The 26,511-nt window shown below is 41.4% G+C and overlaps 1 protein-coding gene across 3 annotated transcripts; it reads right to left on the minus strand.

The window, feature by feature from the left end:
• Nucleotides 1–5,742: 5,742 nt before the first annotated feature.
• Nucleotides 5,743–25,786, minus strand: CDK7 (cyclin dependent kinase 7). 3 transcript variants are annotated; one of them, XM_042028198.1, is made up of 12 exons: nt 25,619–25,786; nt 25,366–25,425; nt 21,894–21,927; nt 19,974–20,041; nt 18,586–18,654; nt 17,148–17,258; nt 15,877–15,995; nt 14,764–14,863; nt 12,935–13,021; nt 11,062–11,211; nt 8,726–8,873; nt 5,743–5,961 (listed from the first exon to the last, which is right to left on the minus strand). In XM_042028198.1, the coding sequence occupies exons 1-12, from the start codon at nt 25,676–25,678 to the stop codon at nt 5,936–5,938; spliced, it is 1,032 nt and encodes a 343-aa protein (XP_041884132.1). In that variant the 5' UTR covers nt 25,679–25,786; the 3' UTR covers nt 5,743–5,935. The 3 variants fall into 3 exon arrangements, with proteins under 3 accessions (XP_041884132.1, XP_041884133.1, XP_041884134.1); XM_042028199.1 differs by lacking the exon at nt 17,148–17,258; XM_042028200.1 differs by lacking the exons at nt 21,894–21,927; nt 25,619–25,786 and having other exon boundaries at nt 25,366–25,408.
• Nucleotides 25,787–26,511: the final 725 nt, after the last annotated feature.

Consider the following 26,511-nt stretch of genomic DNA (forward strand, 5'->3'; position numbering starts at 1 on the left):
GAGGGTGGGCAGGCCCTGGCCCAGGGTGCCCAGAGCAGCTGTGGCTGCCCCTGGACCCCTGGCAGTGCCCAAGGCCAGGCTGGATGGGGCTTGGAGCAGCCTGGGACAGTGGAAGGTGTCCATGATCATTGCAGGGGGTGGAATGGGATGGGCTTTAAGGTCCTTCCAGCCAAACCATTCTGGGATTCAATGATTTTATGATTCTCTTGTCTCCTGGTGTCCGGGTCCATAAGGAACTCCTGGTCCTTCACAGAGAATAACAGGGCTGCCATTCTTCACAGGGACCTGCTGCCTCGACAGCCGGGATTTAACCTCCCCTCAGAAATGCTTCCCGGTCTTTCCTCGCCAGGGAGCTGCTGCCGGGGAAGGCTGAGGTGGCTGCCTGGGCTGTGGTTGCGCAGGCGGCCACACAGGGGTGCCAGAGACTGTGAACAGCAAGCATCCATCCATCCATCCACCCACCCATCCATCCATCCCTCCACCCATCGCTCTCCCGGCATCCTGCCGCCTCAGCCGCGCTCTCCTGCTGCTGCAGCCCAGCGAGCTGTCCTTCCAGTGGCCCGGCATCCCGGGCTGTGCACCCCCTTCGGATCTGGCAAGCTGTGGCAGCCGGGACTGCAGCACTGCTGGGAATGTCAGCGATGGGCTGCTGCGAGACCCAGGCACTGCTTTCAGTGCAGAGCAGGGCATGGAGTATCACAGAATCACTGAATGCTTTGGGTGAGAAGGGACCTTAAGATCATCCAGTGCCACCCCTGCCATGGGCAGGGACACCTTCCACTGCCCCAGGTTGCTCCAGGCCCCATCCAGCCTGGCCTTGGACACTGCCAGGGATCCAGGGGCAGCCACAGCTGCTCTGGGCATCCTGTGCCAGGGCCTCACCAGCCTCACAGCCAAGAATTTCCTCCTAATATCTAGTCTAAATACCACCTTTTTCGATTTAAAACCTTTCCCACTTGCCTATCACTATCCTCCCATGTAAAAACTCTCTCTCCATATTTTTTTATCACCTCCCTTTCAGTACTAAGATACCCTACAACAGCCCATGCAAGTCAGCCCTTCAATAATCGAATAACAAAAAAAGAATAATGCTGGATGCTGCGTAGCCGAGTCCTGTCCCTTTGGAGCAACATCTTTCTGTTGTGTTCTCCGAAAGTAGTGAGTATTTGTGGACAAAAGGAGTCATACAGGGCTTAGAGCAATTCATAATGAGCAACTCCTGGTTTTGAGGAAATTCTCAGCCTACTCAAACCCTGATCTTCAGGGAGAACTGAGAAAGACCAGACACATGTAGAAGTGGCACTCGGGAACATGGTTTAGTGGTGGTCTTGGCAGCAGGGAAATGGTTGTACCCTATGCTTTTAAAGGTCTTTTCCAACCTAAATATTTCTATCATTCAGTAGACTTGTGTGCTGCTTGTTGCACATGTGCTGCATCTTGGTAGATGCTCCTTCTTTATTCGAACATCCTGCTGGATGCTCCTTGGGCTCTGCTCTCTTGCCATCCTCTCTGCTTCATTTCCTTAGAGGAAGAAAACATTTCCTGGACCACAGTTATTAAAATATACCAAGTTTAATGAGCATTTTGAACGCCCAGATGCTGCTGCAGTGGGTGTGTAGCTGGCCAAAAGTGTGCTTGAGCACAGGCATTGCGTAAGGCACCTCACAAAGGCAAGGAAGAGTCTGCTGAAGGAGCTCGGGAGAGGGGGAGAACAACAGTAACAGCTGGATGAACAAGGAAGGCTCGCCGGGAGGCAAAGACAGAGGTGTTTTTATAAGCTAAGTATGCCTCCACAAATCACAGAACTCCTGCCAGTACCTTGACCTCTTGTGTTAATGACAAGGCAGGATCTGCAGGCAATTAAACAAGGAGCCAGACTGAAGCGCTGCCAAATCTCCCAAATTTATCATAAAGCCACATAACAACGTTACTCAGGGCCCTGCTCCAGGGGCTTAGAGCATTGCACTTCCTCTTCATTATAGAAACAACCTCCTTACACCCAAAACAGTTAAGTTTCTAGCCTCCCCAAAAGGTGGGGGAGAAGAGGAGCAGAGAAACCTGGAAAATAAGAACCAAGTTTAACCTCACCGTTAAAAAAAAAAACCCTGAAAGGAAAAGAGACTTGCAAGAGTCAGGGAGGAGCAGGGGGGGCTGACTCATGGCATTTGAATGCTCAGGGTTGGCAGCGCTGCCTGTGGCATTTCTGTTCCAGTCCAGCTCATGAAATCCTGGAAGTTTTGCAAGACACAGTTAGATGATTTCTAGACCAAAACTATGCTTCAGTTCAGGGAATCCACACAACCCTGGTCTGACTGCGCCTTGTGACATTGATTTTTCAACTTCTGTTCAGGGATGGAACAGAAGGATAACTGCAGACCAACATCCCTGCCACGGCCCCTGCCCTACAGCCAGAACTGGAGACCCAGAGCAGTACTGGAGCAGGGTTTTGGCACTGCTCCTGAACACCAGCTGCTCCAAAGGCCATGCAGTCATTTCAGGTACAGTCTGACTTGGGGACAAATCCACAGAAAGCTTCTGCAACCTCTCCCAGCACTTGTGGCACAATAATAATTCTTCATGTGACAGAGGAAAGCCTGTGGGTTTCACAGAGCAGGGGTGCTCCTCTGCCTGGGTATCCCAATGCAGGGGGGCAGGAGCAAGACAGCCCATCAGGAATGTGCCCTTCCATCCCGGGGCTCAGGAACTCAGCTCCCATGGAAAACCTCAGAACAAGGCTACGACTGTGCCACGCGCAGACCTGGGGCACCAGGTCTGGAGATCTCTACACTGTCAGGCTGGGGCAGTGTAGCACAGCCACGAGCTGGGACCATCAGGAGGAGGTGGAAGCACTGGCCAGTGGGAGCAGGATGAGCTGGGAAGAAGGGAGGAATTACTGATTTCAGGCTGCTATCTGCATAGGGTATGGCTCAGAGCTGGACAATTGGATCTGGAGATGCAGGTCCCCCAGTGCTACTGTCTGAGTCGTTTTGCTGACCCAAGGCAGCTAAAAATAGAGGCAAGTAGATAAAACATCGCCCTCTCTCCTGACAAACCACATTAGTAACTAAGTGTGGCCTCAGAGAACCAGATTAGCGTGGCACAGCTGGATGTTCCACAGCCTGCCCGATGCTCTTCCTGCGGCCAAGGGCCTCCATGACACTGCTCTGCCTTATCTACATTTCAGGAACCTCCCCTGACAGCCTTCCCCTCGCTGGGACACTGAAAAGGTCTTTCTTTTCTACCTAGTGCTTTATTTGTATCTAAGGCATAAAGGTACCTTTGGGATTCCTAGCCCTTCACCATCCCGAAATGTATCTAATAGCTTTAGAGGGGGAGTTAGGCAGAAGATGGAGTTTCTTTAAGAAAATAAATTTGACCCCTGCCCCATTTTCTGCTTCACCATGGATGAATAACCATAGGAAAACACATCACCAGGATGCTCCCAGCATCCTTCTCAACCCCACATTTATTAGGGTTAAGCGAGATCCCAGCACAGTTCTTGGTCACTGAGCCTAGAAAAGATGGACAGGTAATTTATGGCAATCGGTCCCTTTTTACTCCCGACTTTGCCCTTCACTCTTGGGGGTGCATAGGGCTCTTCATGTCCTACTGCAGGAAATGGGGAAGCTGCCCCAGCCTTAATGGGCTCCTGAACCTCACCAAAAGCCAACAAGAGTGAAACCTTCTCATGCTTTTCTGCCAGGCTCCTAAACTGGCCCTTGCTGAGCAGTGCCCTCAGCTGGATCCTCCTGCCTCATTCCTTGCTCTCTCGAATTATGCACCCTTCTTTATCCCTCACTCTTTCTGCTCCTCCTGGGTCTCCTCCTCCAGTCCAGGGCTGCAATTAAAAGTCCAGATCTCTTCCGTTTCCCATGGAGAGTCACAGACTCACCGCTGCCAGAGGGGGGATTTCAAACCTTCTTCTGTGATGTGTCTCACCTCCAGTCCTTGGCCTTCCCTAACCTTTCCCAGCCCTTTCTTGTGGCTAGGAAGAGAGCTCTTCTTAGGATGCATCATCAAGAGAGTTGGGTAAATCTGGAATGTAGGTGCCGTTTCCAGCAACGTATGTTTCCCTGGAGCGTTTGGCTATCTCCTAATGGGAAAATTGTCTGCTAGGATGAATCCAAGGCCCCAAAGCTCTGAGCTCTTTGAAAAACATTACACCTGAGTCTACCATTTGAGGCAGGTAAGCAACACGGTTCGTGTTTGGAGTTTTTTGGTAGAAAAATAACCAGAGGTGCAGAGATCCTGAGGTACACAACATACCCGCAACAAAATTTTAGTCATCTCCCAGGCTTCTTGCTCCTGCCAAGCTTTCCCATTTCCTTCTGTTGCAGCACAGGAATGCTGCACGCAGCTGGAACACAGCTCAATGAAAGATGCTGTGGATAGTATCCTTGCACTGCACACCAGCACTCGCCAATGTGACCTTGGTTAAAATTGGAAGCCATCCCAGATCTTTCCCCTTCACTAATATATTTAGAAGCCTGTGCTGAGCCTGGCAGAGCAGCACTAACCTGCACACTCACAGGGTGTCAGAATAAATGTGCTGTGTTAGACAGCTTAGGAACTGCAAGGCTACAGCAGAGCAGCAGGCGCGGGATTGGGCTGGGCGTGGGGATCCAGGAGTCATCATCTGGACCTTGGGTAAAGGCTCACAGAGGGACAAATGATAAACTGCCCATCCCAGAGGCTGCCCAGGGATGTCTGTGCTGGCTTTGATGGAGTCCAATGCACCACACTGGTGGGACTGGCTCAAAGACACCTTTCAGAGCTGTCTGTACATGAGGCTTGAGGATTTGGAGCCTTGTGGAGATGAATGCCAGGATTTGCCTCTCTTGTGCACTTCCCAAATCCTTTTGCTACTGAAGTGAAATACCTTGGCAGGAGGTTATTTCTCTTTCAGGAGCATGAGAGCTGGGAGCAGCAAGCTTTTCTACAAAAGTAGAAAAGAGAATCCTGAATGTGGTTCAGAGGCAGAAAGATGACAACAGCTCAGCGGGTATCCCTGAGATCCACTGCACAACAGCAGTGGGCACACAGTTAACATGCAGCAACAGCATATGTAGGCTTGGTTCTCTCCACTGCAGAAGTTCAATTACCCAGCAGAAACTTTGCTACTTCTGCATGCTGGAATTCAGGCAAAGCTGAGTCCAGTGTCTGCACTATGGATTGTTCAACAGAGGCAGGCTGACAGGAGGACTAGTACAGTATAGTTTCCCCAGCTGGATCTCCCTCCTCTGTCTCTTACTGCAATCTTCAAGGCTGTGAAGGAAACAGCATTTCTATGTTCTCAGGTAACTTCTCCTGGAAGACTGGAATACGAAAAAAAGCCCTCCAAACAATTCATATTCAATCTGCACATCATATTGTTTTCAAGGCAGTGGATGTGTCTTTGGAGAAGTCTTAATGTATGACTGCTGACAGAGCATATGCAAACTCATTTGTTAATACTTGAGCCTACTAACTGGAACAAAAACCATCCTACCCTTTCCTTACAGGAATACATTTTTATTATAGGTCTGGAAGACAGTCATACATTTATCTAAGCTGCATGTGAGAAGAAAGTGTTATTTGTAGCTTTCCCCCTTAGGATATACATCTGTACAGGATAGCATGTGATTCAGCACAGAGGTTCTGCAAAATTAGTCTGTGTACACCTGTAGCCTGCGAGCAGTTTTGACAGCTATTGCCTCAGAGCATGACTCAGAGGAACAAGACAGTAAACCAGATAAAGGAATCTTCTTTTTTTCTCAATACAGTTTTTATTGTAAAAAGAAGGGTTAATGAAACTTTAGTTTCAGTAAGGAAATTATAAATTCATATTTTAAATATGTAAATATGAAAAAATAACCATTCAGCAACTATCAAAACGTTTTATCAATGGCTGGCACTCAGGGCATTTTCCCTCATTTTCATCCATCATTCACAGCAATCAAAAAATCAGTTTTTTTGGTAATCCTGAAAAGTGTAAATCACATTGTTAGCAAAGTATAGAGGTCCAGCCCCCTCCCAAAGTTTGATACCATTCTCAAGATACATCTACTCTTAGCTTCTAAATGCTGTTTACGACAATGGCAGTACATGATGACATTTTCTAACAAGATCTCTGAAAGACTGCCAGAATCAAAGCTCACTTGAATCAATACGTGTATTCCAAAAGTAACAAATTCTGTAATTAAGTATTAACCACATTTAGGATACATGTAAATATTTTTCTTTGTTCATATAAAAAGCTAACTAGCCAACTGCTGATATGAAAAACTAACCACTTAATTCTACTTTGAAACCTAAGAAGAGCAAGCCGTTCTAAGGCTTAACCCTGTCCCACCACACACACACACACTCTTAAGGATTTTTCTTACATGCTGTCAAATCCAGGACAAATTCTTAATCTTAGGTATTAATAGAATGTTTTTGGTTTTTTCCCAAACCAATAGTTTTGATATTAGATAGATTCCTTATGCTGAATTAACATAGGAAAAAATTTAGTGCACCATCCTTTATAATCCCTGTTTTGTGTACCTACAGCTCTGTAAGAATGCATATTAATAGGACTAGAAATAGGTGTTCTGGGGAAGCAGCGCTACTTTTGGTTAAGTGCCAGGGAAGAGATGGGCAGTGATGCCATCACAGAATCAGAGTCTCCACAAACCTCACTGATCAGAAAGAAGTGGTAGCAGTAGATATAAAGCATGCATGCTTAATACTTTTCACAGGCAGTCATCCATCTAGTGATAGCTTTCCCCTGAGAATAGAGGCTGTTTTCTGAGAAGTATTTAAATTTGGTGAATATGCCCCACAGCCTACAGGGGCTTGTTCTTGTGGAAAAGCAGCACACATGGGGACGGTATAAATCTTTATCCTAGCAGTCAGCTCCTGATGCCAATATTTTAGAGGAGGATACCCATCGGCAAGCATGCCGTCTATTCTGCCAAGTTCTGGAGTGCTGCCTCAACAGGGCTAGAGGAAAGAAATGTTCTCTGCAGGATGCAAACACAGGCCACTCTAAGAATTTCAGGAAATGCAACTTATTTTTCTTTGAAATTACATTTGCACATTCCACCCGCTATAGCAATAAAAACATGCTGTCCTTCAAATTTTATTTAAACCAAGACTTGGAGGATTATTCTTCCAAACCACTATTCAAATTTTAAATTTAGATGGTAATGCCATGTAAGAATAGCAAATGAAATCCAGGGCAGCAGATTTGCTAGCTCTATCACTGGCTCTCTCCTTTAACATTTGTTGGCACTAGAGGAACTACCTTTGAAACCTTCTGGTTCTGTCAGCCCAGCTAAGGTAGTAACAGAACATTATGGAAAATCCACATTAGAGAATACATCATGTCTCCACTTCCTGGTAGAAATGATACTGCTTTTTATACCAATGCTCAAAGGTCTCAAAAAATAATGCTGACTTCCTTAATGCCTCATTTATAGCCAAAGCATGATCTCCTCTTGTTGAGGATAAGGCTTTTGGACAGATGTTAAAGCAATTATTGTTCTAGCTTGCTACAGCTCTGGAAACTCTGCTCATTGTCAAAAGCACAAATTCAAATCATTAAGTCACAGAAATCAAGGAAGCATTTCTCTCTTTTTCCTGTCCTTTAGTTAACAGGCACATTTTAGGGCATATACTCCAAAACACTAAACACAAACCCTCATATGATCTTTGGAAAAGGAACTAAAATGCTTAAATTAATTGCCTACACTATCGTAACTTGCCAAGTTCCCACATGTCAGGTGACCCATAGTACTGGGGTCAGAAAACAGTGTGCAAGTAAGTCAGCTGATTGCATTTTTTTTTGAGATTGAAATCTTAAGGTAGTGAACCTAATGTATTTTACTTCTAATTTGACAAAGACTTAGATACAACAATTCAAAGTGCCTAAAAAGTAAGTTAAACCCTAATAAGGTAGCTGTCCTCTGAACTCAAGACGAAATACACTTTAATCGAAGTAGCTCCATTCAAAAAAAAAAAGTCACTCATATTAAAACTGTCTCATACTGGCAATAACAAAAGGCTGATGCTAACCTGACAGCTTATATCTAGCATATTTCAGAAGACCAACTCTGAGTTTAAGAATCAGTATTTGCCTCCCTAATAGAAGGCCTTAGTAATTTAATGTCAGATATAGGTCTTGAGTCCTGAGCACTTTTCTTTCCACAAAGATATGAAATACATGATACTGCTTGGAGGAGACTGAAGGTGGGTCACAGAAGTGCGCTTAATGTTCCTTACCCAGAGTGTTCTCAACAGTTAACCTCCTTACCTTAAGAGAGAGTGAGCAGAAATCTCTCTTCTGAATCTGATCTACACTCTCCAGCCTATCATTTTACAGAGTATCACACTATGTTTCAGACTCTCTTTTTTTTAAGTGGTGTGAAGTTAAATTACTTCCACCTGAGTAAGATATCTCAGGAAAAAAAAAAGGTTCATCATAACAGCCTATAATTTACTGGGCAGTACCACTCTCCATTACAGATATTAATGGAATAGGGTATTTCTTCAAATAGACTCCTAAGCATCACAGAAGAGCCTGTTTTGTGCTAATTCTGTTAGAACACAGAACTAAGTAGTTCTGACCCCAAACCAAAGGGCATCAGCCAGTACCCAAGGAATTAGTTCATTCAGAGAGTTTTTCTTCTGAAACACTGGAAGCATTCCATTCTCTCTGAGCACATAGCTCCTATTTAAAACTGGTGACATATTAGGAAGTTACCTTGATCTATTCCTTCTATTCTTTTCCTTTTTAAATTTAAAAGTGCATTTTGTTGCTCCTTTGCAGCTTCTGCAGGACAGTTGGGTCTTGGCAGCTGATTTCCTGGAGTAGGTCCTGGTCGGTTACTAAAATACTTCTGTTTCAATGCCTTAATGATAATGGAAGAAAAAGAACCAAGTAATTAATATGAAGTGCCAAAACAACATTTATAAAGAGGTTACAGAGAAACAAAGCACTTGCAATTGGGACTTAAAAACTACTTGAAAACTTTTATACTACAGGGTGGCCTTGGGGCAAATAGAGATTGTGTTCTCAATTACTGTCCACCCCACCTGGACCTGTAAAGCAAGGGATAATTGTGTACTCTTATTTTTAACTAGTGCTCAGACATCCTGACAAAACTAGATTATTTTGAAAAAGTCTTGTGTAAGCAGCTTCTAGCTATGAAAAGCTTACATTCTGAATAGATGAGATGAGGATAAAGAAGAAAGTAGGAATAAAGAAAAATTAAAGGAATATATCTGAAGTCTTGATCACATTTAGGATCTGGACACCAGCTGTTTTGTTAGCTTTTAAGATGGGTCTTTCCCCCATATTTCTTTAACTGTGCTGTTTCTACTCTAAACTGTGAGGAAGACATCACTTTTATTAGAGCAGAAGACAAACACTAGCCACAGCAAGGTTGGTTTCATGTAGTGGAATTACATACCTTACTTTAAATTTTAGGAACCATGAAGTGTGGTTAACAAAAAATGGCTGTCTCTTAGGTAATCATACTCCTGCTAATGCCAGTTACATGATATTCAACGTCAGCTATAAATCAAACCAACACACTTAGCACAAGCTGTTTCCTGTCTTAAACTGCGGCATTGTCAATGAAAAGTTTAGACTAGAAAAGTAACATACATTCAAGTCACTATCCTACAATATGACCTAAAAATTACTTCATTCATATGAACTACTACAGTGGTGTCCCAAGCATAGCAGAACTAATTATCTGGAAACTTACACTGAATGTTCTTAAAGATGGTGGCCAAAACAGCCTGAATGTGCTCTGAAAAAATCTTCTAGTAAAAAGATACATAACACATGCACTAATCTCTGGATTCAGATCCGCTGTGTCCAACCAGCAACGAGGGAGTCCTGGACCTAAGGGGACAGCTGTTTCTTGTATGCTTCCTTATCAGTGTGAAGTATCAGAAATACAGTTTTCAAACTGCCAACTGGTATATATTCCTCATCACAGAAATCAGTACTCTGAACTAGAATATTCTGCAAGATTTTTCTTCTAAGTCCTTCATTTCTCCTCATCAGGGAGTAGTGAAATTGAAAGTATAATGGAAAAGGATAATTAGATAAGAATGATGGTTTAAATCACCACAGAATTTTATGTTTAAAAAGCACCATAAAAGTTTAAATGATATTGAAGAAGAGACTGGATGAAGTACGGAGGAAAACCTTTCAAACCCAGGGAATAAGATAAGCTATGTTAAAACTTAACCTTTAAGTTTTAGGTGACTGAATTTAGCATGTCAAATATGACTGTTGGAAGGTCATGGCTCACACACCTTTTAGTTGTCTACCTTCACTTTTACACTGGGAATGGAGATGATCAGTTAGCATTATCCATGCCTTTAAGAGTTCTTGTTGGAGTTTTCGGTGAGCAAATGAGATGGGGGAGCCTGGACAGACATTTCAGGAGCCTTTTTTATTATTTTATTCTGGCATCAGTCTCATGTACAAAGTTGAGACACAAGAGATGGTACAAGGCTCACGTCATCACAGGCAGCCAAAGACTTCCTTGTTACAAAGCATTCTTAAAAGCTTTTTAACCAATAGCATGCTTCTAAAATTTACAGACAACTGTTTTAACCAATCTTCAGTAACGCACATACAGCTGTTGTACACAATACTTGCTTGTTATGCCTTATATAATAATGCAAAATATTCCATTATTAGGCTTAAACTTATCTATCTTGCTAAGCATATTTTTTGCAACTTCAAAACTTATCCCAGCCAAACCTAGAAACTCTAATCATTGTTTTAATGTCCTTGCTTGCTATATAATTGTATCTTCTTCTATCTTCAAGTTTTTGCAGCCAGAGCTGATTCCTAAATTCTTTTGCTTTATTTCTGAAACCTGCTTTTTTCTCACACCTAAGAGCTTTTCCACCTTTTGTGTTTCCCACAAGTTCTCTCTATAAAACACTGGGATTATGTTTCTAGTAATTAATGTGATGTTTCATTTCAAACTTGGCTTACTGGCTTCAAAACACATTTATGTGATATTAACAGTAGGTTAATGGACATTAGGAGATAACCCAAATGTACTATACCTGAGTAGCTGTAACTCTAGTGTTAGGATTAAAAGTGAATAAGCCTTGAAGAAGATTGAGCAGATCATCACCAGCTGCACTGAAGATATGTTGAAGTGGCATTCCAGGGAAAGGCTTAAATGTGACATAATCTGGAAGACTTGTCATCCCCTACAAAGACCAAAAATGAAATGTCTGTTTTTTCCTTAGAAGGAGTTCAGCTTTTCACAGAAAGGGAACTTCATATGGCTGTCTTTCAGCAGAAGCAATTCATCTTTCAAAACACCTTGCTAATACTTGGTCACTGAAATAAAATAAATGTAGGGATAGTAGGTCATAAAAGCTTTTTTTTTTTAATAACTGTTACAGTTGTTTCACACTTTCCCTTTCCAAATGATCTGTCCTTCCCTTGCTTTAGTTGTGACCAGTTCAAAAAGAAAAACGGCTAAAGGAAGCATGAAAGAATTTTAGACTGGGTCAGACAAATGAAATACAACTTCCTTTAATGAACTGACATGGTGGGAGGGAAAAGATTCACAGAAGAGTCAGTCTTCACTTTCTCTACATTAATAAAAGTTAGCTGAATATCGTGTGCATTTTGATTTTAAATGCACAACTGAAACTTTACTTGGGCAATGGGAGGAGGGAAGGAAAACATGCACCAAGAAGTGAAACAAAAGATTAACTGCATACTCTTTTGTTCAGTAGGTATGAAATCGATACCACTGTGTTCACATTCTAGCATAAAAATTACACAGATAATTGTAACAATTACCCAAACATAATACTTTAGCAATGTTTTAAGTATTTAAACCCCTAGTTGTCACACTTCAAGTTTGTCCAAGTAAAAGAAAATACTAACACTAGGTCAAAAATGTGTTTAATCAGTTATCATCTTGATAGTAAAGATTTCAATTACTAAAATGTATGTGTTTGGAAATGAACTTGGGAATGCATCATCTTAGTTGTGTTAGCCAATGTCCTATTCTCTCTTTTCCCCACCTGTATCTTAAATCTTCCTCTCCAAAGGAAGCAGAAACGTCATTGCAAAAACTTTCATGTGTTGTATTTAGAATCCTGGAGCAATATCAGAATTGTGTGGGGCTAGCAGTGCCTCACACAGCATTTCTCCATTTGGCTACAGATCCATTTTGTCATCACATACCATAGCATTCCAGGACCATTTACACTAAGGAAAAGCTGCACGGAGAGGGAGCAGACGTGAACAAGTCCAGCAAGTGCTTCCACAACTCAACAACAAAACACAACAGCATGATCAGGGAATTCAGGACTCCATGCGCCTGTCAGCTGGTACAAGTTGCTCATCAGACATTATGTCCCACTTCCAATCAGTCTGTTTAATAACCATGGTTAGGTAGGTCATTGCGTGGCCTGACAATAAGCTTGGCCTGGTATTACCCAATTTGCTGTCATCTCAGATAACTGTACTACTAATTTGTATTTGTTACAGGACCATTGTTGAGGTACATTGTTTATCCTTAAAGCTGTTGGTCTGCGTTTCTCACTATCCCCAAACTGTAATTTACCCAGTCCAGCTTAGGTCCCCACAAATGGTTCCTACTTCTGCAAGTGATTAAAGCCTTCTAGGTTAAAGCACGCTAATTAAATAAGTATCTCAAAAACATTAATCAGCAACAATAATCTCACACCAGTAGCCATAGGAAACGGTGCACACAGAAAGAAATCAAGTGCTGTTACTGTTGCTATTGACCAGTGGTTTGCCAAGAGAAACAACAAATCTCAGCTGCTTCATGAGATGCAACTGCCTTCTGTAAATCTACCCAAGTATTCTGGTATAACCATTTAATTTCAAGAGCTAAAATAGAGAGTAGCAAGTAAATGCAATGTCAGTCTGTTAAATAAAAAGACTCACAGGCCACTGTTCTTCTGTAGGAGTGCCCAGTGTTTCAAATATCCTTGTCAGCTGGTCAAGATCAGAGTCTCCAGGCAAAAAAGGAACCTGGGAGAAGGACACGGCATTTGATTGAATTAACTTCTGAACTTCAATTTTAGAAAGAAGCTTTGAGTGATACCTCACAATTGCAAGGCAAAAGCCCTCTGTATACCATCTCCCCACAAAAAGGTACACTGGATATTTGAGGCATTCTAGTCATGCCCAAATAGATTCTGAAGGTTTCCTGAACCCAGGCTTGGTATCACTGACTTGACAGCAGACAGCTGAAACAGAAGATTACACCACAACCACATTAATGTAAAATAACTAAACAGAAAATATTTTATATCTCAGTTGTCAGCTTAAAGTCAGTTGGTCATGGCGATCTTTTCACCACCTGTTCTCTGGATTGCACAAGTTAGCCTTATGAAATGAAATGAAAGCATGAGGGAGAGTAGAGACCCACTAGGACAGAAAACTGTCTGATCAGTGTCACATCTCATTTAAGCAAAGAAGAAGACTGAAAAGGGGATATCTGCCGTCCAACTTGTAGCTAGCATATCAGGCACACAATGCAAGTAAAAAGACACTTGGTGACCAAAGCAAATTTATGAAGAATTAGAGGAACTGTTGTATTAATTAGGACAGAAACACCACAATGAATATTCCTAGTAGACAGCAAACTTCATTTCAGCACCACGAAAGCCCCTTGAATACACACTGCTTTCATTAAAAGCTCCCAAAAGTTGCCTTGTCCTGAAAAAGGACACACACATTTCAAAATATCACAGTGATAAAAACTGAACCATAATACACTTTCTGTTTTGTGACAAACCAAAGAATCAACTGAATTCAAGAGTTATTTGCTTTTTAACTTTGCTTAAATGTGTTCAACTTTAGCAGGTCTAATGCATATTTATGTACACATCACCAGGGCTGCTTAAAGAGCCACTGTACATTTCTATGTCTGAATTGCCAATCAAATTGAACCAGCACACCTATTTGGTGTGACCAATGAAGGCGAAAGGTTTCTTTCAAGGTGTTTTCACACAGAAAGCCATGGCCACAAAAATGATATGGCCACAAAAACATTCTATGTAAGGTGCAGAAACCAAGCAGAAGCTACTTAATCATGGAAGATAAATTATGCTGCAGGCTACTTCATGCCTTCAGCTGTGTCTGTGCCCCAGCCCTCCACTGGTCCCCTCACACTTTCATGACTTCTCCAAAGAGCTGTATAATAAACATTCTACTTCCATGGAAAATACTCAAGTACCATTACATCTGTGTACCACACTCAGGAGTGCCATAGGATTATCCTGATATTAACCCTCAGCTTCATTCCAGTATTGTCAACCAATTGCAGTTTAGAAAAACATTACTCTTTCATTCACTACAAATAAACCCACAATTACGGTACCGGTGATTATAATTGAGGGACAGAGTATAAGGGACAGCCCATGTACGGCATCTGTGATATTACATTTCTAGAAGGATAATGAACCAAAATAGATGTCTGTGGACTGCTAGCATTACCTACTTGGCTTCTTCCAAGGCAAGACTGTGACAGTTTGTTTCAACTATTTTACCCAGCTGTTTTTAAAGACTGCCAGTGCTTCTGATGTTCTTGAAACCTCAGTCTATTCCAAAAAACCACTTTCATTACAGTTAACAAGCTTTTGGAAAGTTTCTTCTAGCTTGTCTTCTAGCCTGCTAACCTGGTGCTGTTAACAGGAAAGAAGAAACCCACATAAAAAGCCATCATGCACGGAAGGGCAAATACAAAATGCTTACATTTCAATACTTACTCTGAGGAGCAATTCAGCTAAAATACAACCAACAGCCCACATATCAACACCAACACCATACATTCTAGCCCCAAACAATAGTTCTGGGGCTCGGTACCACCTGAAAAGAAAACACATTTTGGAAGAATCACCTGGCTTTGCTCATATCAAGTGCTATGTATTGTAGCAATGCAAAAGCTAAAAAAAAAAAGGGTATTACTTCTGCCTATATATTTTTCAGACAATGAAGACCTGTATTCTGCAAATTGTTTTGTTTAAAAAAGAATGAACAAATTTGTCACACCTCACCATAGGGTCACCTACAACCACAGATTAACTACAGTTTCAACTGACCTGATTACAAGTACTGAACTGCAGACATGCAAGGAAGAAAGTTTTTAACATGCAGGTAAACTGAAATTTTCTTAAAATTTTATGTTGAATGAATCACAGCAATACAGAATTCCTCCCATTTTCCAAGAATCTCCATATCAACAGACCTAAGTACAGAGACTACTTTTATGCAAAATGAGCCTTGTTGTTTTGAAACAACTACTTACACTGCCTAAGAACAATCAAGTTTAATGAAATGACACTGCATTTGAAACTACTGTAGAATTTCTGTCTTTTGAATAAAGGTCTTAAACCAGCTTTGCCTGAATAGTTTTAGCATTACAGCAGTCAGAAAGCAACACATTGCACATTTTGCAGCTCCTTATATAAGCATGCCATATAAAACATTTATAAATAATTTAATTGGTTCAACTGTTTGTCTCAAAATAGGTAATGCGGCTAGCTCCAAAAATGGTTCTAGGTCTTGTGATTATCAGAAAATAGCAGCTGTCTTGCTCCAAAATCCAGGCTTGTAAGTAGATACATACTATTTACACACATTTCAAAATAGTATAATTTTGATAGATACCAGAACAAACTCCACAGATGCATATTCTAGCAGTTCTTATGGAGACTTTGTAAAACAATGCTTCCCTGTGGCTTTTTTTTTAATGTAGCTCTTACCACATCACATGAGATAGATGCCACTCTGAATATGTTGATTTGACATGACATATTTCAAGAAACACCTATAAAACAATTAAACAATCTCTGTGTAAGAAACAAAATAGAATGTCTTACCTTGTTACTACCTGGTGTGTATAAACTCTATTTGGGCTTCCAAAAGATTTTGCCAAGCCAAAGTCAGCCAATTTTAAAACTCCATTTTCATCTAGCAACAAGTTATTTGGTTTAAGATCCTGTCCGTATAGAAAACAAATTATGGCATTTGTCAGGATTGATAAAAACAGACATATAATGAATCTCCTGGCAGACACATCATAACAGTATTGTAAAATGAAAGATTTGATTCTATCCTAAAACCTACATTGTGAGCAAAAAAATTTAAACCCCCCAGGAATTAAGTATTCCATCATATATGAAAATCATAGTGGGACAGACCCATTTAAATATTAACACATTTATGTAGTAGAGTTTAAAAAAGCCATTTGATAGGTTTTACCTTTCCTGCAGGCACAGCACTTATGTTATCTGCATAGGCGACAACTGAATAACAAAAAGACCTGGCCAATACTTCAAATAACTGCAGAAATCACAGAAGTCACACAGTTCAATACAGTAGCAACATCTTGTGGGTTGACCTCTGGCCAACAGAAAAGTATCCACACAGTCATTTGCTCATTCTATTCTCATCCCACATGCCACCTTCAGCGGTATAGGGAAGAGAAGATCAAAAGAAAATTCTAGGAGCAATATAAAGGCAGTATAACAGGTGAAGGAAAGAAGAAAAAATCCAAGCAAACAAGCAAGGCAATGGAAATCCTTCACCACCTCCCAAAAGGAGGGCAATACGTGGTCTGCAAACAACAGCCACCTTGGAAACCAAAATTCCCCTTTTTTCCTCTACCCCAGTTTTTTACTGCTGAGCAAGGCATTACAGGGCATGCAGTATTCCTCTGGACAACTTGGGTCAGCTGCCTCAGCTGTGTCTTGTCCTTAATTAATTCTTGCCTATCTCAAGCCTATGCATCAGGGCAAGGGCAGAGTGGGAAAAAGAGAAAGCCTTGACACTGCCTGATACAAAGGAGAAAGCCTCAAGAGCCCAGCTGCTGTGAAAAAAGTCCAATCCAACCCAGTCAGACCCAGTTAATAGTGATAATTACCGTCATATCTAACTGGAGAACCTTTTATGTAAGTATCGAAGTCATAACCACATCAGTAATTCTTAGAATTTCTGGTACTGCTATTATCTTCCCAAAACACTAAATATGAATGCCTATGGAAGGAGAATGTCTGAACTCCAAAACTACCTTCATTAGACTTAAGACTCTAATTCTAGCCAATGTGATTTTTGTTGCAGGATGAAGGCTGTCAATTTAGTACATGCTTACCCTGTGTAGAATCCAATGCTGATGCAAATATTCTAATCCTTGAAGTGTCATCAGCATATATGCCTTGATGTGAGACTGTGTCAACACAATACTCGTATCCTTTATAATAACCTGGAAAGTGTTAAAGTGATGGCAAAACTCGGCACACAAGACAAACTTATTTCCACTCTTTCTGCTCAATAGTCATTTCAGCAAAGTACAAATTAACAGTCACATATTCTCTACCATTTCACCCTTTTTTCAGAAAAATAGGCCTGCTCTGGAGATCAGAAATTGAAATGGGGCATCCAGATAGCTTATATGAACTTTGCATAACCTGCCAATGAAAAAATGTGTGGGAAACAGAAGTTTAGTATTTAATCTCAGTTCCATGTTGATACCCAAACTTCCAAGACAAAGATGTACACATACAAATGATAAATGTGTCAGTAAACCTGAAATTATGCTTCCACTTATTCCTTTCTCTTTGCAACCTAAGCAACTCATCTTTGTAAATACAATGGTTTCCTCTTCTGTTTCCAAAAAGACCAGAAGTTATGGCCACTTCACTGTATTTTAAAAAATCTATTTAAGTTTTCTACATTCTTTGATTTTTAACATTAAAATTCTATGCGAACACCCCAAAGCTTGTTTGTTAATACTACTGTCCTGTTCAGTAGTAGCCTTTCATAAGTTGTTTGAGTTACAGAAGAGGTAAGACAACACAAATTTCACGTATGCAGCATATGATTAATCACAACAGGCAGCAGTCTCAGTGGCAGCCTGAGTGATACCTCAATACAGTTTAAAGACTGCACATCATCAAAGACCACAGCATCAGTAGTACAAGATTATTTTATTTTTCTTTGAACACCAATCTTCTTCATCTCTAAACGCTGCATAGCTACTGTGTAAACAGAATGAATCCTCCAAAAGTCTACTTATTACTTTCAATAGCAAAAATCTGACCTAACCTTCTCAAGTCTTGCATTCATTTAAATTTCGGCAAGCTTGTATCTGTAAGGTACTGATTTGCAATTACCTAGCATTGCCACATTTGAAAAAATGTTTTAAGTGCATGTGATTTTCTACCAGCTCATCTCTTGGTATATTTTAGTGTCACACTTACCTGAACATATCTGATATTATGCTTATCAATTCCCTTCCAGAAGCAATGATCTGTGACAGAGGTTCTACACTCTGACTGGAGTTCCAGAAAACTAACACAGTAAACACAATTTGTTTCTTTAAGATCATGCTGACAAGTATTTAAAAGTAAAGGAATTAAATAAGAACTCATAAAAACTGAAACTACTCAAGCTACTTTTAAGACACGATCTTCATCAACTGACATAATAAAAGCCACCTTTCTAATATGGGCAAATATAAGCCTGTTAAAGCAGCACTTTCACAAACCATCTTAAGATACTGAAATTTAAAAAGTCTTTAAAAATCTTACCTCTAGATCTGTTTCCATAAAATCAAACACCAAACTAATGTTGGACTTGTGTCCAAATGCATCAATAAGCTGCAAAACAAAATACATTATGATTAAGTATGCTCTGATTCTTCCAGTTTTCTGAAATTCAACACCATTGTAGTCTGCATGTGGATTTTCAGCTTATTGAGAACTGGTTTAAGTTTTTTGACTTGTAACACAAAAATTCTTACTCAGTTTAGTTTCTTAACTCAATTTCCAAACCAGAAAAAAATCCCCATTAAGTATGGAAATAACATTTTACATGATCACTCTTCCCTCCTGGAGATAGGAAAAAAGAGAAAGAATTAACTTTATCATGTTAACTACAACAGATAATGTAATGCACACCCTATCTTCAAAACTTTGCTGTTCTACAGAACTCCTACCCTTTATTGAGACCAGTTTAAGTTTGCCCATGGATTCAGGTCTGTGTATTTGCTTCCTGATCATAAATTTGCCTAATTCTTCTTTGAACTGTTGATGCAATTTGCTTCTACATTGCCCATGGCAACACATCCTAGAAATTCATTACACACTGAGTGAAGCAGTACAGGTTGCACTCCTGCTGCCAGTAGGTTTTAAACACATCTCTTATTTCTAGTACAGTGGGGTTTGGAAATACCAGTTCTGCATGGACACCACCTATCACTTTGGTTTTGTAGACTTCCCCATTCCCAGCCTATCCCTCTCCAGAGTGATGAATTCCTCACTTTTTCATAAAGAATATTCTCCACCCCTTTGCCATTTTAGTTGTCCTTCTCTGCATATTCTCTAACCTCAACAGCTAAAGCAGCCACTTTGAATGCAAGTTCACAACTCAGAAGAGAACAATGTTTCCACTTTGAGAAGTATATGGAAAACTCGTATTTGGTCTGCTCGATCATATTTGACAGACTTTCTAACTATCACTATGAGCTAACTTCAAAATGTCTTCAGCTCCAGCTGGGTATCTGTAGGTGTAAGTCTACCAAAATGCAACTGAAGCTGAAAAGATGCAGGTTTTACTCCTTCCAACCGAGATTTTAAACATCGTATCTGTGTGCTAAAATCTAACAAGCCACGTGACTTCCCCTTTACCACTGCTTAAAAAGGCTGCTTTTTGACTGTCACCAATTCCATATGAAGCAAACAATCAGGTAAATTCAGCACTGTGTTCATTTGCATTTCTATCAGAGATGCAAAATCAAGTAACCTAAATTTTCACAATTCTTCGCACCATTAATATCTATGTAGCCCAAGGCTAAAAACTAAAAGGATTAAAAAAAATACTTGCCTTTGTTATTGAAATAGGCATTTTGCCATAACAATTGTTGAACTACTGAAAGTATTTGAAGACTGATTCTAGAGCTAGCATTTATTTTACTTACACCAATAATATTTGGATGGCTTAGCTCCTGTAACAGTTTTATCTCCCTGAGGGCTGTCCTGTTGATTCCTACATTGATGGAAAGAAGAAATGAAGATGAAAGAACAAAACTAAAAACTCCGAATTAAGCTCCAAATAAACCTGTCATTCTGCTACTCACAGACTATTTACTACTACAAATTGCACTCTTAACACTCAACAACTTATTAAATAACAAGTATATTACCATAACTAAGTAAATTACTGCAGAATAAAAGTGGTCATACGCTTTCTTCCACAGCAAGTCTATTCTACACCACAGCAATAAGGTTTAGTTATGAAGCAACGTGTCTGTATTTTGGCAAAAAGGGAAGGCCTAGTAAAAAAAAAAAAAACCCAAAAAAACCCCCACCTTTTTCAGGGTATTGGAAAGCTTGCTTTAATTTTTAAGAAAAGTTTCATCTTGCAAACATCAGTTCCTCAGCATGCCTCACTTCCAGAGGGAGGCATTCTGTCAAACAACATGAATAAATCTCTTTTCTTTTTAACATAGTACTATCTAAAAATGCAAGGCACATGTTTTTCTGTATTCATGCTGTAGCATACGTAAGGCATAAAAGAGAGAGTGACCAAAACCTGCTCCTTCTTGCTTGAATCTTTTCACAAGCAGATTTTATAGAGAAAAAATCAGGGGCCAACAGAAAGCAAATGATGCCCTTCAGCAGTCACCCTGATGGCACTTTATCAAACCATGATTCCTGCAGGGTACCAGTTCCTCCTTCAAAAATGCTAGTGTGTGGCTTGTATGAAAACTGACTGGTAAGCAACTGCTCCTGTGGTATATTATATCATACAGAAGCTGCAGCTGCACATGAACTGAAAAACAGTGTTCTCCTAAAACCTGGGATATGATTCAATGCTAAGACTAGCAAAGTTTTGGGCAAAGCTACATGGATTGCTTTACATTCCTGCTTCGCCTGTTTAAATTATCTGTTTTGGAATCAAATTAACAATGGCTGCTTTTGAGTGGGCACAGCCTCAGATGAAAACAAAAAAGCGTGCCATGTTATGAGATAACACAGGGAAAGGAGACATGATCATTATTTTTAATAACATCTTTCATCTACAGCTAGACACTGTAGAGGCCGAAAGTAATGACTGTCCATAAGGGACATCAGGCCACTGAAGGCCATGTGGATCACGACTCTCAGGCAGTCAGCTCAACTGTGACACTCTGGGATGAGTGATCAGCTTCTCTTTAAAAGAAAGGAACTGGAGAGTTGATAGCAAACACTCTTCATTGGAAAGCTGGTAACCTGATGCAGGATTCCTGAAGGACAGCAGCCTGCACACAAAATTCTGCTGCGCCCCACAGGCTATAAGAGAAGACCATGATTACTCGGTTTCAATTTGCCATATCCATGCCTAGAGGCATGTGGCTCATCACAGCACATGCTCTACAGTGCTGAACATTAAAAAAACTTACACAGAGACAGAAGTTTTGATCTTTTTTTTATCAACTTTTGCCTCAGCATACATCACAAAAACAGAACAAAGGAAACATCTGAAAATGGACAAAAATACTCTTGCTTGTCTTAAATATTTAAGGCACAGAGATGCATTGATATAAAAAGGTATTCTAAACTCAGTGCTGTTATTATTATTATTATTATTACTATTATTCTATGCTATATTCATGTTTGAATTCCATTAAAATTGAGAAGTTATATATTTATATTTAGATATATACCATGCATGCAGGTATCTATGCTGCTTTTGGCTGTCCCTGAAGTTTGTGAAGCAAACCTCTACTAAGCCTTGCAGCGGGCATTGAGTTCAATTTTCTCAGCCAAGGTATGCTACAGGAAATTAATGTATCAATTTACAAAACCAGAGAAAACAAAGCACAGCTTCTAGAGCATGAATTTGCTTTAAAACTCACCATCTTTAGCTTCTGATCTATGCCCCAGTTTAATCTGAAAATAAATATTTCATGTTAAGTAAGATTACGGTGGTGGGCAATACATTTTTTAGTACTGCTCTTCTACGACAGAATGAGTATCACAGTGTTCCGCAGTGGTAGGGAGGAGAAGAGAGATCCAACAGGCAGGCATTGTGCAGCAAGATTCCTTTTTTTAGTTATTTTACAACTCTTTTATAGACTTTTTTCTTCATAGTCTAATTGGTCAAAGGATCAGCCACCCCTTGGGGGTGATTGGCAAAAATCCTAGAACATCCATTGTCAAAATATTTTTCTACTGTACATAAACAAAGCTTTGCAAGGTTGCAGGTATTCACAGCTTATAGAACTCTGAAAATATCTTCCCTGAGAGAGAAAAATATCTCACGGGACTGGAAAGAAGCAAGAGAAATTCTTGCTAGCAGCATATTGTATCCACAAATGAGTTTTATTATAATGAAGCTCTTTACCAGCTAGGTTGGTTTTAGCTGGAGTTTTTTTTCCCCTTAAAAAGTAACTGTCTTTACAGCATTAGTTTTTACAAAAAATAGCCATGATGGCACTGAAACCAGTCATAATGCAAACTGACAGCATAAACTGCTTTGTAGCCACAAAGCTTTATTATATCACTTGTGAGCTTATCCTCAGGGAGAAATGAGAGCTAAGTAATTGACAGTTACCTTAGAATGATTCTAGTAAAATTAGCATAGGTTGTAAACTTGAGCTGACTTAAAATCCTTTTGTCTCAATCATCTAATGCCCTGAAATTTCAAGTCCAGAATCCTACCTTAGATATTTCCAGGTGAAAAAAGTTAAGAAAATATTCTGATACAATAAAGAATGCTTTTCACCACAACTACTACCAGTATCAACCATACAAGAGAAGTATTGCAATGCTAAAAGGGATTAGTGCATTAAACAAAATTACTTACTATTGACACAACTCACTTTGTTGAGTAGAGTCTTAACTAAAGAAACTGCTGTAACATGCATTTTTCATCCTCACAAAGAACAGCCGAAGACCCATTTTTAATACAAAAACTTCCTGCAATCCCTTCAGATAGGAACAAGTGAAACACTTCACAACAATGTAAACATTTTCATCACTTGTATACAACCAACCATGTTGGAGATCCAAGATCACTTTTGTCATATTTTATCAAAAAACTGTCATTCTGAATAAGGGACATTACTGAAACTCTCCAGTCTAGTGAGGCCCTCTGATTACTAGTCATTATTGGTTGTTCACAATAACAAATAAAAGACTGAGGACACTCAGAAGATACTTCACGGTCCCGGGACAACCTATAGGGGGATATGGAGCACAGGTAGTGATTTCCTCAATCCTTCTGGTAAGAAGAAATAGTATTGATAGGAATAGGCAGATCCAAAAGATTGACATGTGGCTCTGAGGTTGGTGTCATCAGAAAAACTTTGGGTTCTTTGACCATGGAATGATTTAACACCTGTTCTACTGATGCCTGATGGGTTCCACCTTTCTCAGAGGGGAAAAAGAGCTCTAGCACAGGAGCTAGTGGGGCTCATTGACAGAGCTTTAAACTGGCTTGAAAGGGGGAAAAGGAAAATACCAGGCTCGCCAGTGATGATCAGTGGGATGGCGTGTCAAAACTTGAGGAAACAAACACTCATGGGCTACCTCCATCTGCTCCATGCGGTGCTGGCTACAGAGCACAACTCCTGAAATATTTCTACACCGATGCACGCAGCATGAGGAACAAACAAGAGGAGCTCAAAGCTTTGACTCAGTCCCAGAGATTTGATATCACTGACTTAAAGGAAACCTGGTGGGATGAGTCCTGTGACTGGAGTGCCCCGTGGGGAAGTTACAGGCTCTTCAGGAGACGTAGGAGGGCAGAAGAGGCAGGGGCATGGCATCATATGTAATGGAAGGGCTGGAATGTATGGAACTCACAGCTGGCAACAGCACAGTTGAGAGCCTCTGGACAGGAAACAAGGGATAAACAAATAACGCGGATGTCATTGTGGGAGTCTGCTATAGACCTCCCAGCCAGGATGATGACACCAGTGAATTCTTTGAAGAACTAGCAGATGCTTCCAAGTAAACTGCCCTTGTCCTTATGGGGGAATTCAACTTCCCAGAAATCAAGTGGAAGCATCACACAACTGGTACAGCCTGGGCCAGAAGATTCCTAAAAGTCCTGGAAAACTTTGTGGAACAGGTCCTAAGGGAACCGACCCAGAAAGATGCCGTTTTTGATCTGCTGCTTGTCAACAGAGAGAATCTTCTGAGTGAAGTGGAAATTGGGGCTATCTTGGCCACAGCAACCACAAAGCCATTGAGTTTAAAATCTCTGTTGACAAGAGGAAAGTGCCAGCTAAACTTCAACCCTGGACATGAGGAGAGCAGACTTCAGGCTGCTCAGGGAATTAGTAAGTTCCCTGGGACAGCATTTTTGCAGGTGCTGGGGTCCATCAGTGCTGACCACTTTTTAAGCATCACCTCCTAAGGGCACAAGAGCAGGCAATTCCCAAATGTGACAAGTCAAGCAGACAAGGCAGAAGGCCAACTTGGCTGAACAGTGATGTCCTCTTGAATATAAGGTAAAAAAGGCAGGTGTATGCCCAGTGGAAGCAGGGTCAGGTGACAGAGGAAGAATAGAGAGGTGTTGCTTGCCACTTCAGTATTTATTAGAAAAGGAATCAACATGAGATGCCAATCTCAATGGACAAAGCTGCAGGAAGCAAGGCTTTTCTAATTAAATTATTCAGGAAACCATTTGTCTAAAAATGACAGGACCTGAGGTAACAGCATGAAGCTGACTTAGGAGAGGTTAAGGTTAGATATTAGGAAAGGGTTCTTCATCCAGAGGAGCTGGGCACTGGAACAGGCTTCCCAGGGAAGTGGTCAAGGCACCAAGCCTGTACAAATTCAAGAGATGTTTGGACAATTTTCTTGGGCACATGGTGTGATTCTTGTGTTGTCCTGCAAAGGGATGAGAGCTGCGACTCGATGATCTTGATGGGTCCCTTCCAACTCAGTATATTCTATGATTCTATAAATTTTAAGGAACTTAATAAGGGATAACATTCTGGACTGAAGGAAATTGGGCACAGCAGCAGGAAAGACTTAAAATAAAAGAAAAAAACCCACAACCATCAAGGTATAGTAAAGTCTACAGTTTGGAAATATGTGTGTGTTGGTTTGTTTGTTGAATAAACCTAATAAATAACCAGGAATTCAAGTCACAGACCATACAACCCTTCAAAAACACAGCAAAGCCACTCCCTCTTCTGGGGCGGGTGGGCATTACAGATAAGTTAACTAGACCATTTAATCAAAACTCTTTAGAAACAAAAATGTGTATTATCCCCTTTCCCATGAAGTCGGTCAAAAAATAAGAAAAAAGGCGTTAGGTAGGTCAAGAGCAACCACGCACTTGGTGACACACTGAGAAGACATTCTGACGCTCACCTTCTTAATAGCCACGATTCGGCTGTTCGTCTTGTCCTTGGCTTTATAGACGGTGGCGAACTGGGGACAGAGAGAGATGGTGTCGTGAGCAGGGGCTGACGGACCGTGCGAGGAAGAGGCCGCCGAGTCCCGCTCAGGCCCGGGGTGGGCACCACCCGGCTCCCCCCGCGCCCCCCTCCTGCCGCGAGGAGCCGGGCCCAGCCGGGCTGCTGCAGCCCCAGGGCCCCGGACGGTCCCCGCCGCGGTCGCTCACCTGCCCCTCCCCGAGGAAGTCGAGCTTCTCGTAGCGCTTGGCGCGGGCCCGCGCATCCATAGCCGGCGGGATGTGGGGAGGGAGCGGCGGGGACACCACGGCGCGGCCACGGCGCGGCCACGGCCCTGCTCGGCGCTTCCGCCCCGCGGCGCCGCCGCTTCCGGCCCCGCCCCGGCCCGCCCCCTGCGCGCGCAGCCGCCCTGGGCCAGGCGCACGCGCCCTTCCCTCACGAACGGGTGCCCGGCTCGGCTGCGTGGCGGCGTTGTTACTGCGGCTGTGTGCTGCCACGGGCAACAGCTCGTCCCACAGGCCGCTTCTGTTTTGACCCTGATCTCAGGTCTGACATTCGGGAAAAATTCTGCATGCTTTCTGCGTAGATAGGTATATTTTAGTAGAAAAATGTTACTCTCTAGAAAGTGTGTTCTCGGCCACTTTGTTAGGTTCTACTGGAAATTCTTAATTATACTCCTATAGTTTCTTCATTATGAACAATTACTTGCAATATACTAATGAAAACTCCCATTCAATAGCCATCAGAGGTAAATACTTCTGGAGAAATTTTCACTTGAAAATTCATTTCCCTACATGCCCAAGCTTTGCTGTTATTTAAAAAATTATTCTGTAAGATAACAAAGCTGCAAAGCTGTGAAGAACAGCCATCATCTCTGAGAGCACTTCAGTGTCCCATTCGTGCCTGTAAAATCATTACCAGTGAGTCACCCTGGTGAGTCAGCCTTACCTCAATCCCTAGAAAAGTGATGGCATGCCTCACAGTGGAGGCCATCTCTACCTGTGTGGATGACAAGAAGCTGATTCAGGAATAGTAGCATGTGACCAACCTGATTGCCGTCTACAATGAAACAACTGCTTGGATGGATGAGGGGAAAGCAGTG

The sequence above is a fragment of the Corvus kubaryi genome, unplaced genomic scaffold, assembly GCF_017639235.1.
Source record: "Corvus kubaryi isolate FWS band 111438036 unplaced genomic scaffold, C.kubaryi_AGA036_p1.0 37308, whole genome shotgun sequence".
Taxonomy (NCBI): Eukaryota; Metazoa; Chordata; class Aves; order Passeriformes; family Corvidae; genus Corvus; species Corvus kubaryi.

Bases quoted from the DNA above. Each gene is read 5' to 3' on its own strand.
- CDK7 (XM_042028198.1), bottom strand. From the start codon at position 25,678: ATGGATGCGCGGGCCCGCGCCAAGCGCTACGAGAAGCTCGACTTCCTC. The intron at 13,022-14,763 runs GTAAGTATTGAA...TCCTTCTCCCAG, and splicing joins TAGCTGAATTGCTCCTCAGA to GTTCCTTTTTTGCCTGGAGA. The intron at 11,212-12,934 runs GTGAGTCTTTTT...TGGTCTTTGTAG, and splicing joins CTACAGAAGAACAGTGGCCT to GGGATGACAAGTCTTCCAGA.